This window comes from Protopterus annectens, chromosome 1.part0 (genome assembly GCF_019279795.1).
Source record: "Protopterus annectens isolate FY-2018-M chromosome 1.part0, PAN1.0, whole genome shotgun sequence".
NCBI classification, from domain to species: domain Eukaryota; kingdom Metazoa; phylum Chordata; order Ceratodontiformes; family Protopteridae; genus Protopterus; species Protopterus annectens.
This window is the reverse complement of record NC_056725.1, coordinates 1,899,402,445-1,899,417,757: the sequence shown is the minus strand read 5'-3', so window position 1 is coordinate 1,899,417,757 and position 15,313 is coordinate 1,899,402,445. Positions and strand designations below refer to the sequence as shown.

Sequence of the window (15,313 nt, the reverse complement as noted above, 5' to 3'; positions counted from 1 at the left end):
AAATAAATTTGTCAATTGGGCAAAAATCCTATGTGTCAAATTAAGCACCACATAAGGTGATGCAAAAGTCAAGCAATGCAGATGTGACAATGCATGTTAAACAATGCAAGTTTATAGTGCAGGTTTCTGGTGTAGTGGTAAGGCAGCTGCCCTTACTGCTGCCAGATGAAAAATCTAAATTTGTTTATGAATGTGGGCGTTTGATAGATTATCTGTGAGGTATTCAGCCAGTGACTATGGGTATAGCATCCATTTCAGAATGAGTGCAAGAGTTTGACCTCAGGGACTTGCCACTGGTAAGGCATGTGAAAAAATTATGTTTGACATGGCAGATATCTTAGGTGAAAACACTCAACCTAATTAGTGTATATATTTCTGTGTATGCTGTCATTTGGAAATGTAATGAGAGTCATCAAACTATATATATCTAATTAAATGAGTTTTCAGACCTAATTTTGTAAAGAATTATTGCTCTTCACTGCAAGTGGATCACATGCATAATGATAGTTAATATCACTGATACTTACTGGAGATAGACCTGCCTCAAGGTGGGATAGATGGAGTGTTTGGTATCCCATGAAAATGAGCAGAGAAAACACAAAAATGGAAGCTAGTTCTTTTTACATTGCCACATATGTTATGAAAAACAAAGTCATGTGTTGTACTTATTTGTAGATGAAATGCAGCAGCAGTGAAATGCATTGTAAACCATCACTGACAAGCTTTCCTAGATAGATTAGATATCTTCCATCTTAAACCACATATGCTCTTTGATGTTATTAATTGTTGTTTGAAAAAAATGAATGGTGTGCAATGTTGCTGGTGCACTTTGTGGTCTCAGAGGACATAACATTACCTCAGGAGTATGACATATGATTCAAACAAATAAATGAGGGCATCCACTAGAATGCAGCATTCATCTATGGAAGTGCAATGTAGTGCAAAATGGCAGTCCAAGAACATGGAATGTTACTGCATGAAGCATGTCATGAGCAAGTGTGTATTAACAGTAACAGAAAATGTCTAACGTTACCAACAGCATATCAGTTAAGAACACAATGTACTTGGCACTTACTTTCTGTTTATCCAGGGCAAATATGAAATTGTGTAGTCTTGAGCTATTTATTTTGCAAATATATTGTCGATTTGTTCATTTTTTAACTTCTGGATCAGAAGAAATAATGTCATACTGTGTGTGTAAATATGAGAGTAACTATGAAAAATGAAGCAAGTGTTAATGAACTGTGATAGTGAAGCTATGTTAGATGGTTATTGTTTGACTTTGTGGCCATGCTATGGTAAAACAAAGTATGAAAATAAAACATGATTAACATGCATACCAGTCTGCAGAGTGACCACTTATATAGGCAGTGGACTTCATATAGTGCATTCTGTGGCCATACCTTGTTAAAAACAGTTATGAAAGAGTAACATGAGCGTTCTTTACTTAAGTATATGATGAATAAAATTGTACTATTCTACATAATGACCACCATGTTTAGGTAGTGGACTTGATTTGCTGCATTCTGATTGGTTGAATTATTCTGCATATGTCATATGGGCACTGTTTTTATAGTGTACAAATGATGATTTATCTGGTTTCTTACTCATTCATTTTCATATTTACTGGGTTCTACCAATGTGTCTGAATGCATGCCCCACTACAAACATTTTGTTTCTCTATAATATTAAAAAAAACACAACTCACAACCATGACTGTGTCAAGTACATTTTTATTGCACAACAATGACAGCAAATAACAAAATTATTAGATTGTCAGGGTACAGTCACATTTTTTTCTTTCTTTTTTCATAAATCACACTACGTATTGATATGTATAAACAATATTGACACACTTCAGAAACATTTATTATAAGAACTTTTTTCTTTTGATCTGATGTCTTTTCTTAATTATTTATAATGGACTTGTTATCTGTATTCTTATCTAAAGCAGCACTGAATGGTAACTTCATTCATTTTAATTTTCAATTCTCCTTATAAGATATCTTCTATTACATGGGTATTATGCAGGGCAAAACTTTGGAGTTTGTATGTTGTATGAGGAACTCACTGTCATATATATTTTCACAAACCATTCTGGAAATACTATGGCCTGAGGTCACAAGAGAAACATTTAAGAATTTCAGAGAGCATTTTTTGTGCAAACTTTAAAAAAATATGGTAATACATATTCAGAGTATCTGTTGCTTAGAGTTCTGAAGTATAGATGTAGGAAAACATAAATGGTTTTAGGTTGGATAAAGAAATTGGATGGTCTTTATATAGCAGATATGACAATTAGGAAAAATAGTATGAGTTTCAGTCCCTAACCTCAGCCCATATACCCAACTAGCCCTTAAGTATCATTTAAAACTATGTGCCCCTATTATCAGTCAATGCTGCTTTAAGACAGTGTCCTGTTTGTAATGCCATTGCTCACAGTACAAAGACACACATTTAAGAGAGGAATGAAAACACTTAGGCAGAAAAAAATTTCAGACTGAATCATATTACATCAATTCTCCAGTCTCTATGAAGGTAGTTACTGATTCACCTTACGCAACTGGTAGAACAACTGCCATTTTCCATTAAACTGGTTACCAGTTACTCTGCAATGAACAGGCAATCATTCTGATATGCTTTGTTGTAAAACACTAGTTACCTCATTCATATCTTGGAAACAGACCAGAAAATTATACCATTTTAAAGCATAACATACTACTAGAGATGCTTCCAAGACATATTAATTCCAAGATACAGGTTTTAAATAGCAATTTAGTATCTGACAATTTTTATCAGAGAGCAACAATGAGGAACCCTGAGAAAGTAGAAGGCACATCATCAGAAGAATGTATTCCATTTGACTTTGAATTGGGTAGCTGCAGCCATACCTCATCATTTTCTGACAGTTCTAGCACAGCACTTCCAGAAGCATTATCTAGATAATGTTTGCTATATTCATCATAGGTATATGTTATAGGTATGCCATTTTTATACAAACCAACATGGACATTTGTTCCTCTAACATGTACATGATAGGCAAAATAATAGAGTCCATGTATCCTGCATGTAAAGACTCCTGTATTTAGGTCATAATGATTTTGTCCATTGTATATCATACTGTCAAATACAACTGGTGTGCCCCGCTCATTGAAGGAATGTGACAAGGCAACAGAAAATGCTGACACTGATACTGCAGTCAGACCTCTAACTTGTCCTGCTTTCTCAAAATCACTTCCCCTTACTTCCCGTATAATTGTTTCTCCGGGTTTGCCAGGTGGGCCAGGAGGTCCTGGTAAGCCTGGTTCACCTTCAGCTCCCCTTGCACCTGGGCGTCCTGGTGGTCCTACAGGGCCAGGAAGTCCTTTAGTGGAAAGTCCTGCAGGCCCTGGCAAACCAGGATGTCCCTTTTCTCCTTTTGCACCAGCAGAACCGGGGCTGCCTTGAGGTCCTGCAGGCCCTTGTGCACCCTGAGGGCCTTCAGGTCCTGATTGTCCTGGCTCCCCTTTTTGACCTGAATGCCCTTTAGGTCCCTGTGGTCCTGAGGGCCCCTGCTGACCCTGAGATCCAGGCAGACCAGGGTGACCTTTTATACCTGGTAATCCTGGAGCACCATTGCTGCCTGGTTTGCCTGGCCCACCGGGTTGCCCTGGTTTTCCATCTGCTCCTCTTGGCCCTTGTTCACCTTGATTTCCAGGTTCCCCTTGGGCCCCAACTGGTCCTCTTTCACCTTTTGGACCAGAAGGTCCAGATGCACCTGTTAGTCCCATTGGACCTTGAGGTCCATCTTTTCCAGGTTGTCCAGGTTTCCCAGATGGTCCAGGGTAACCAGTGTGTCCTTTTTCACCTTTTAGTCCTGGCAAACCTGGAGCACCTGCTGGCCCTGACTGCCCTCTAGGACCTGAAGGTCCTGGTTTTCCAACTCCTACCAAGCCAGCCGGTCCAGGCAGACCTGGAGAGCCAGGCAGTCCCTTAGGCCCTGTGGGTCCTGGAGGGCCTTGTTTACCATTCTCACCAGGCCTTCCAATTCCCACTGGTCCAGGTTCACCTTGAAGTCCCTGAGGTCCTTGTTCTCCCTGTGGCCCTTGTTCACCTGTAGCACCCTGTTCACCTCTTTCACCTGGCTCTCCTGGAGCTCCATTTTCACCTGGTTTCCCTATACCTGCTGGTCCTGGACGTCCAGGTGGTCCCTGTGCACCTGGTGCTCCTCTCTCACCTGCTGGTCCTTGAATGCCAATACCAGGCTCTCCTTTCTGACCTTGTGGACCAGGATAACCAGTATGTCCCTTTATTCCTTTTGCACCTGGTGGACCAGCTTCACCTGGAGGTCCTGGAGGTCCTTGCTTACCTATACCAATAGGTCCAGCTGGTCCAGCTGGTCCAGTACTTCCTTGAGGCCCTGGTGCTCCTGGTTCCCCTGCTGGTCCTTGATGTCCTCTAGCTCCTGGTGCTCCATTTTCTCCTGGTTTCCCTGGTGCCCCTGGAGAACCTGGTTTTCCTGGAGAGGCCATGCTTCTTGGTCCTGGTGGCCCTTGTGGTCCTGGAGGTCCTGGCAATCCATGACCTGGTTTTCCTGGAGGTCCTGGGGGGCCTTCAGGCCCTGGAGGTCCTGGAACTGAAACCACTTGAGCAGGAGGAGCAGGTCCTTTACTGTAGTCAGGTACTTCAACTCCTTTTCCATAGTCTGGTACTGAAAAAACAAACAAATAAATAAATAAGTAACCTGGTTTCACATCTGCTCAGAACTGAAGCTGTTTCTTCCTTTCTATATAAATGTTCAGTGTATTCTATTTAACAGAACATTGTTTTATTTTATTGTTATCTAAGACATATTTCAAAGGAAAGTCAGAAAACACCATGGAATATTAGCAGATGAAACTCAAAAAACTGCAAGAAAGTCAGTATTGTTAAGTGCCTGATTTGTTTTGATATTTATATTAAGAACTATATACCATTAAATACAGGGTCACTCAAATGATCTATAGCAACATACTATTTGACCATATTTCAATGCACACACAAGCAAACATTTTACGGTATTTGTGATTCAATGCCAGATTATATCACTTATAAGTCTAACAAGCTATATACATTCTTTTATTCTGGAATCAGATATTCCATTACTCAGAAAGTCACTTATGTAATTGATCCATTTAGTAAGTGTTACCTATGTAGTTAGGAGCATAGGTTTATTATATTATGCACCAGTCAGAACTGGACTAAAGATTATCCAGTTAAAGCTCTTAGAGAAAAACACATATATACTGCCAGATCTGAGTAAATATGAACTGCAAAATTTATGAATTTGTTAGTGGGTAGATATAAAATGTGCAATGTAGTACAGTGTGTTTATTCTTGTGATTCAAAAAGAGAGAAGACTGATCCTGGGGAAACATATAGCTGGCCGTCTTATTATCAGAACTGAAGTGAGTATGAAAAACATATGATGTGATGAAGCCTGCTATCATCTGTTTTATAAAAAATAAGACAAGACCAACATGATCATCTTCTTCATTTTACAAACACACACACACACACACACACACACACACACACACACACACACACACACACACACACACACACTGATATTCACATACACACATACCCATAATGACATTTGCATTCATGTACACACGTCTGTGCGCACACTCACACATACACACACACACACACACACACACACGCACACACACACACAAATTCACTGACATTCACATACACACATACCCATAATGACATTGGCATTCACGTACACATATTCGCGCACACACACACACACACACACACACACACACACACACACACACACACACACACACACACACACACACACACACACACACTTTCACATAGACATTTGAAAGTACTTAATCTGATTTTATTTATCCATTAATACATCTAACAGCAGTTGAGTGTCTGCTGCATCTGTATTATTTTCCCTTGTGTATGCCAGCTCTTTCACTTGCTTTTTTATTCCACTGTTATTTTCCCTTTTCTATTCAAAATAAAGAATGTGTATCATCAAATGTACACTTAGTGATATAAACAATTAAATTATCAGTTACACTGATAGCATGATCTCCTACTAAAAGTCTCCATGTAAGAAGCTGATAAGATATTTAGAGCTGTATATAGTACAAATATAAACCCATATCCACAGTTGTCTTGCATGGCCTATAGTTCCCTGTGGATTAGTATAAAGCTATATTATTGGTCTCCCCCACCAAGTGCAGTTGAAAGCATGAAATAGGTACTACAATTTATTTTAATTTAAAGTTTAAATTAAGTCCAGTCGATAAGAAAAACATAGGTTTTAAATTTAATATTCTCGTAAAAATCCTTCAAGGAAAATTAAAGATGCTTTGGTATATTAAAATGGCTTCCGCTATGGATTTTTAATGAGATTGCAGCTATGCTAGTTATGTCAAGAGAATTTTCTGTTTTATCATTTTTATATGCTTCTAATATGAATCTTTGCACACCAAAACTTCAAGGATCAGAAATGCTAACACCTCAATGTCTAAAATATAAAAGTGTATAGAGCTTTGTGGAGGTCCCAGCCTTCTGAAAAGATTACTTGTCATCAATTTACTCAGGAATGAATTATACTTCATTTATTTTTATATTGGGAAGTATAACTTAAAAATGTTTAAAAAAGACCATGATTACACAACTGCTTGGAAAAGTTGAAAGCCGTACTGTAGCCCACCACTTCCTTGCACAAAATACATCAATGCTGTATCGGTAAACTGTGAACAAAAGAAATCACACTAAAGCAGTTTGGACAAACTATGCTCATAGGAGTTCAAGATACATTTTCCAAATTATAATGCATATGGAGGTTAGGCTGTGGTCCTGTTCATACAAATTGTAGCTGGAACACATCGATATTTAATACTTTGAAGAGAAATTTCAGCAAATGATTGCTTATGCTAGAAAATATTTTTTGTTTTTCTCATTGAGCGTTTTTCTAATAAAGATCCGTGAGCTGATAGTGTGGAAGATATAAAGATATATAAAGAAAAAAACTCTTCATTTTCAAAATGAAAATGTTTGGGCTGCTGTTTAATATCTCATTTAGTTCTGACACATACGTCATTTTAGGCCTTCGTTTTCATCTGGGCAGATGAAGTATCAGATAAATAGAAAACATGGAAACCAACCGGTGTATTTATTTTCATCCTATGTTTTACATAGTGGGTGCCTGCAGCCTGGTCTAAACCATCTAGTGGTCAGACATGTAGAAAATGATGCAGGAGAGTTGCAATGTCAAGCAACTCCTCAAGCATTTAATTAGGTGAAGTAACCAAAAAGAAGAATGTGGGCAGAATTAAAGGCAGTTGTCATAAGCTATGGAAAAAAGTGTCTTTTTGCCGAGAGAGGAAAAAAAGGAAGAATGCAAATGAACGAATGGTTTGATATAAATGCAAAATTAAGACCAGAGAGGAGAGCTGGAAAGCATGTAACAGGTAACTGTTAGAAATTCCAAGACAGATTAGTGCAAATTCAGAAAAAGTAAGTTTGAATGACGGAAAATGCAGACTTATGTATACTAAGTCCAATATTGCTTTTCTTCAAAATATTACCTTATTAGTCTCACAGTTCATATATATATATATATATATATATATATATATATATATATATATATATATATATATCTTAACTGAGGAGAGTGGGTCCTATCTAATGCCACAAACAACTTTAAAGGAGAAAAGCAATGTTCGACATTATGAGTCTCAACATTTCAGCGGGGAGCCATATAATACGTATTTCTAGAAGGCATGACTTGTTGATAATTAAAATCAAGAATAACAAGGTGAGACGTACAAAAGCAGTTTTTATAATGTCACTGTGTCACTATAATTAAATCGGAATAGACTGACAATATCTAGATGATCATTTGAGGGAGAAGTGAATGGCTTTATAATGTAATCCATCATGTGGGATAAACACTTTTTTATATCAGTCATAAGAATTGAGACACCATTGTGTGAGTCAGTCAAAAAGACAAAAAACTTGAATGTTACGAAAAATTCTGCTGATACTTTGGGATAAGGAAAAAAATGGGGTGGAACTACAACTGGCATACATGGCTTTTATGGTATCACATAACAGGAGTCACAGAAGAAAATTCACATTGCTAGACTCAAAAGCGTATCTTAGGGATTTTAAATGTCATCGTTAAGGATTCTCACGTACTAGACTATGTTACATAACACTAAAAGCAGTTTTAGTCATGAGGAGATCCTAATCACTGCCATTTAGTTTGCCGGTCTTTGAATATTTCTGTATCGTGGTCTTTGCTACATCAGTGAAAATAAGTAAAATTATGGGTCTATAGGCCACAGTGAAGAATGCAACTCTGCTATGTAGGAAGAAAACACCTCTTACAATGAGAACAGATAAAAGTATGTCTTACTATAATAAGTGGGTAAACTGTTTTAGTAGAAAAGTATTGATTTAAGATTTCTATAATAGTATATATTTATTTACTATTTTTTATTCTTTTTCTTTGAATGGAAATTGAGAATCTGTTAGATTTATTGATTGGTGTAGACACTATTAATAGTGTTTTAATATTTAGTATTAATAGTAGACATTAACTAATAGTTGTTTTATGTTTGCTGATTCTTTTGGATGATAATATACTGTTTCATTATGTTTAAAAATGTAATAAAAGCTTTCTAAAAAGGGGGGAGGACACCTCTTTCTGGATGATAACTGTAGGGGCTAGAATGATAATGGATTGCCAATTAGTTGAACAAAATGTCTTAAAGTACCTCCTCATTTCTAACGGTGTACTATACAATAAATATGCAGATTATGCATATCTCTGAATCACTTTATAGTTGAGTAGTGCATCACTCATTTCTAGCAGACATTTATGAATATCACCTAATGAGTTTTTGTAACTTATATCCTAATAGATATAATTTGAATGCAGTACAAAATGTCAGAAATTTATGGATATTTTTTTTTCTAAAACATGGGTGTGCAATTCTTTTTGTGAACTAGTACCTGTAAAACCATTTACAAATTCTGTTTTCAAAACTACAGTGGTTATTATCATACTTAACAATGCTGTTTATGTTTACTGCAACTGCTTGAAATCAGATTGCTATGCATAAGAAAAACTATACATATATGCAGTTGTGCAAAATATCTTTCTTCAGCAAAACTGCATGCAACAAACAGATGGAAGTGAGAGAGGGTGGTAAAAAAGTTGTTTAAAAAAAGCAAGCAAGCTTAGTGATTAACAAGTAGATGACAGTGAAAGCTAAAATACTCCCTCTCTCATCTTTAAAGCTGTGTGTAATTCTTCAAAACTTGCAAATGACCAAAAGTATGGACTCATATTAAGTTTTGCTGAGATTGAGTCTATAGGTTTGTTCCCTCACTGGTAAGTCTGGCATCAAGGCCATGCAGCTCAGTAAGTTAGTACGTGTTTAGTAGTTACAGCTGCTTCCAAACATTCTTGGAGTAAATATTGTTTAAATCTCATTGCGGGGCAGTTACCTTTCATATCTCCTGAAGCTTCAGCCAAATCTTGGTCATCTTGGTTCCCTTTTCCTAGCGAAGGTAGATTTATGAAAAATGTATTAATAGCCTCAGCCATTAGTTCTGGGTCAGTTATAAATGCTCCATTTTCAAATAGGGAACATAAATGACAGTTGCAGGTCACTGTGACTGAATTATGGGCTTGCAGAAAATACTTAATTGTACTGTTTCACATTTTGCTGTACAGCAGTCTGATTTAAACTGCCACTGCCAAATAAGGTAACTAATGCTCCATTCCGTAATGTTAATTAATGGCAGAATTTTCTTCTCCAAGGATATATAATGTTACCCCCCACCCAAAAATACAGATAATGGGCGTAAGATCACTCATAACATGGCTGTGACTGCAGACAGCATATGACTACTGTGAAAAAGGGCTTGCAGCAAACATTCAATACAATCTGACATGCAATGGGTTCCCTACAGGGGATGTATAAAACTAATAATTATATCAGGGCTTCCATATATAATTCCCAGCAAGAAGCATGTGTGATGAAAGTGCAAACACTGCACCACATATGCAAAGCCCTCACTCCCCTTATTGTCCTGCGTAGACTGGTTAATTGTATATATATATATATATACATACATGTATACACATGAACACACACACACACAAACACATACCACCCACATATATATATATATAGAGAGAGAGAGAGATACACACACACACACACACACACACACACACACACACACACACACACACACACACACACACACACACACACACACACACACATATATATATATATATATATATATATATATATAGAGAGAGAGAGAGAGAGAGATACACACACACACACACACACACACACACACACACACACACACACACACACACACACTAAACGCACATGTTGTATTATACAAGAAGTATTCATTCCTTTGATACTGAGGAAAGACCATGCACATTTCTTCAAAGTAACAACTGATTCTACTTTTGTTAGATGGTCCAGTAAGATGTAGATTACATTTTCAAAATAGACATAGTTATTTGGTGGTGAGAGATATCCAAGCATCTAATGTTCAGTTTCTTTACCTGCAATAGTGTTCTCTGCAATATTAACATTATTAACATTTGAATGACATTATTTATAAGTTCAAGTTTATTAATTCTGCTTGTTTAGCATTTGTTGCTACAATCTTTTAAAGTTCACAAATCATTAAAAACTATTACAAATAGTTTCTGCAGCCCAATCTAAATTTTACTAAAACTATGCATGTATAGCTACTGCTTATGCCTGTTTAGCAAAAATAATTGGATCCATTACATTTGATGAACCACACCTCTTTCATTTATACCTTGAGACTTTTCCTGATTCTCTGCATGGCTAGAAACTTGTATGCCAGTAGGCATATTAATTAATCACATTCTTCCCTTTTATCAAAACCAGAAAAACATGTTGAACCTAAGATGTTCACATACTGGGCATTTTAATAAAACATGAGTCAGATTTTCTTTCTTTCTTTATTTATTTTTTTATTTATGCTCAAGCTTATACCAGCAGTTTTCACCATTGATTCTGTTTTCCTATAAGTTCTCGTCTTGAATCTTGAATTTGTGCCCTGCATACATATCTCCTAACCTTCTTTCCCTCAACACAAGAATCTACTAAATACTACTTTTTTGTTTCTCCAGATTGAATTGAAAGAATGCATACACTTCATGAGTTTTTTTTTTAATATTCATGATCCTTTTTCGACCATAAGTCTTTAATTAATTTATTTATATGCAGAATGTTTTACTTATCACATTTTCTTCAATTATTCAGATATGTCAAGCCATGTATTTTCAGAATGCTGTGCATTTTCTAATATTATAATTTTTTTAATGCCCTGTTGAACTCATGGAATTTTCTTTTTTAGTATGTGTGTGATATTCTATTATAATTAGTGACATTTTAGCACATATATATGTCTGCTTACATCACAGATGTCTTTTTATGCTCATTTTCCTTTGGGTGAGAAATCACCTTACTGATCCTTAACATTGGTAACTGAATGTACATACCTGTATTTTCAGCTGTATTTTTAATACATTATTAGTAGATGTGAAATTAATGAAGACATACTTCAATGGACCTATAACTTTTTAAGACAGCTTCACCTGTCTACAGTTCCTGGTGGAATGTTTTGATGCATTCCTACTGTCTCGTGTGGTACATTATAGTTTGAAATATAAGCTACTTGCAACAATACATGGAACAGAATAGATAATATGTACCACTATCATCTTATTCAAGTTGCAACAACACCTTGAAACTTTTGCTTATATTTATGAATTCCATTCGTAACTGAAGTGTGGCATTCAGAGAATATTTTTTACAATGATAGACTTGCTTACTAAATCTATTAATGATAGGAAAAGAAATTGTAATCAGTATCTTCTGCTAAATGGCCTGGAGAAACTGACATGTGGCCACAAGCCAATCAACAGTGTGGTATCTGCTTGCTGTAAAATACTATAAAGCAATAAAACAACAAAAACACCAAGGCAGAGCTGATATGAAAATGCTTTTTACTTCAAAGTGATATCTAGGAATTCTGACAACTTTAAAAACGTATACCAATGGAAAATATTCTCTGTGCTAATAATGATGCCTGCATATGTTTTTGAAAGATGCTCTGATGTGACTCATTGTTGAATTCTACCAACAGATGGCATCTATAAATATCTTCATAAGATTGTACACATAGATGCACAAATGACCAAGAGTACATTTGCTATTTGTATCAATGCTCTAGATCAATATGATCTGGGAAACACTTCTTTTATAGGATCATAAGATCATAGGATCATAGGAGGTTACTAGGCCTGCGGCCCTTACAAGCCTAGCCGAGTTTATCCCCAAAATGAAACCTCAGTCATCACCTGTCACCCCTGTCAATGAGGGACACAGGTGGAACCCCTGGGATAAATTTGTGTTTTCCCATCCACTCATCAAGGTTGTGCTTGAAGAGGGTCAGGGAGGTACTCTCTTTGGCGTGTATGGGATGTCTATTCCGGAGACGGGACAGCCTCTGGGAGACAAACCTGTTACTTCAACAGGTTTTGCTGATGTCACTTATTACATTCAGGCCTTTCAAGCAGGTAATGCGTGAGGAGTTAGACTTATGGATATGGAGCATCTCTAGTAGTGCAGGGTCCAAGATAGCCTTGTAGGTGAGACACATATCACCTCTGAGCAATCTGTATGATACCAAGTAGAGTGACAGTGATTTGAGCCTGTCCACATAGGACAGGTTTTGGAGGCCATGGACTCTCTTTGTGAGGTATTTGTGTGACCTTTCCAGTTGGTGCATATGTTTGGAGAGGTAGTACTAACCCTAGCTCAGATCAGTTGACATCTAATTTTAGACTCTCAGGCTTGTTGATCTCATAATATTTCAAGGTAGTAGCTTTTGTTTCCAGGCTTCCAGCTTCAAGATTACAAAGCTGCATTCTTGTTTGAAAATGGGAAAAGGGGGTCTGATGAAGATGCTGATGATGACTCTTGTTTGAATTCCAAATGATGCTCAATATTCTTACATGCAATTGCCACAACAGCACTGATGCTTGGGACCAATTAGATACTGACTTTGAAGGAAAATAAACCACTCCCAAAAAACTTTGGAAAGCCATTCTGGCATCAGGACCTTTCATTTAAACCACAGCCTTGACTTTTTCAGGACTGTACTGTATTCCATGCTCTGTAAGCATATATTCCATGTACTTTATAGAGTTATACCAATTTGTCACTTTATGGGGTTCAACCAGAAATTATTATGCTGTAGTCTGGCCAGCAATTTTACCCATGTCTGATCATGCTTTAGTTTCACCATATATCATTATGTTATCCATAAAAATCACTACCCTTTCTAGGCCTCAGTAATATTTGCAATGGTGCTTTGGAAGACCTCTGAGATCAATGAGATCCCAACATCTTCTGGAAAAACACTAAGCACGTATGTGGGTGTTAAAAATGCACAGGTTTGCACTTTCCTTCAGAAATGACAGGAGGGACAGGAGGTTTATTTATTTGTGGTTTTTGCCTTTGTTATGCGTTTAACTAAAATATAATAAATAATGATATCAATTAACAGTAATGAGAGGCTCTTTTAAATGATATTTCTTCATTTCTGATACCAGGTGGTGCCTAACAAGGTACAGCACATCTGAAAAGTACTTTTACTTCATGGATATATATATATATATATATATATATATATATATATATATATATATATATATATATATATATATATATATCAAGAGAGAGAGAGAGAGAGAGAGAGAGATGCTTGACTGATGACTTAAGAAAGTGTGCCTTTTTGACAGCATCTGCTTTCTTAAAAAGACAGTCTTTATTAAACACTACAGACATAGCAATTTTATTTATGAAGCTGCCTTTTTAAATATCCTTTAATATAGGTTATTTCTAACTAAGCATTAAGCAATGGCTGTCATACAATAATACAATTATATTTATTTTGTCATAAAGATTTTTTTTATTTTAACACTGACACAAATTAAATATGTGCTGTATGGCACTAATAAAGGTATATAAAAAGCTACAACTATAGCAAAGTGTTAATATAGTAAAATGTTATCAGTACATTTAGGCCAGATTCTATGACAGCCCAAGAACAATACATTTTCGCGTTCTTTGTATCCTTGTAGGCACTTCCTTTAGCTTAAGATAAGTATCACTGCCAGTTCCAGAAATGCATTAACATGTAAACCCCATTTTTATTTCCTAGTTTATTTTTTCAGGTAGGGTATCAAGTCTGGATCCTTTCACTAAATTGCCCATGATGCATGGATTCTTGGTTACCCAGTGAGGATTATGTTGTAGAAGACTGGTTATAGTTCACTGCACAATTATTTTTGTCTAGGCCATGATATGTATCTGTGCTTTACTTTCATCTAGAGGTCACAGACATTGTATAGCATCATTTCTGGGCTGCGCGTATACAGACCATCATTATCACATGTCACATTAGGAGAACAGCTCTTGTGCTCTATTATGATACTGCACTCTGGGCATACAGCATCATTTCTGGGCTGCGTGTATGCAGCCCATCATTATCACGTGTCACATTAGGAGAACAGTTCTTGTGCTCTGTTGCGGTACTACACATGGCTCTTGTGCTCTATTATGGTATTGCACATGGCTCTTGTGCTCTATAGTGGTACTGCATATGGCTCTTGTGCTTTATTGTGGTACTGCACTTTGGGCATACAGCATCTTTCCACTCATCTTTCCTAAGAAAATGAAGAGAACTTTTAGCCAGCTATTCAGCTGTACTGTTGTTGGCAGGTGTGGAATGGCTACGTTACTAAACAAATATGGTTTCCACTTGTAGTACACAAAGGTCCTGCACCAAGATGCAGTCTATAAGCACTGCTCATATTCTGTGTTTATGCTAAGATGCAACCGTATCCAAATAGATGTACTATAAAGCTATTGGTTTTATAATGGTTGTAAGCAAATAGGGACTGCTTCTTAGACAAATAAAGAAAAAGAATGCATTGATAAAACAGAGGCAACTTTTAAAGCAGTCCTTACATTTTAAATCCCACTGGTAAACTTTGCAGTCCATGTTTTTCTGCCTATAAACCCAGCTTTACAAATTTAAGTGTGGATTATAATAATAGCAGATTTTTGTCAGCTTTCAGTACATTTCAGTACTTGAAGTGAGAGGTTTTGACTCAACAGAACCCTGTGAGACAGTTTTGTCCCAATATGTTTAGTCTGGT

At 36.6% G+C, this 15,313-nt stretch overlaps 1 protein-coding gene across 2 annotated transcripts in view; it reads right to left on the bottom strand.

Moving 5' to 3' along the window:
* Positions 1–1,713: 1,713 nt before the first annotated feature.
* LOC122800776 (collagen alpha-1(X) chain-like) overlaps positions 1,714–15,313 on the bottom strand; it is a 188,881-nt gene continuing 175,281 nt past the window's right edge. Inside the window, exons 4-5 of one of the 2 annotated variants that reach the window (XM_044070036.1) lie at positions 9,523–9,576; positions 1,714–4,690 (exon numbers count right to left, since the gene is read on the bottom strand). In XM_044070036.1, the coding sequence (XP_043925971.1) occupies positions 2,796–4,690; positions 9,523–9,576 (1,949 nt within the window). In that variant the 3' untranslated portion in view covers positions 1,714–2,795. The remainder of the gene's footprint in view (positions 4,691–9,522; positions 9,577–15,313) is intronic. The other variant, XM_044070044.1, reaches the window with a different exon arrangement.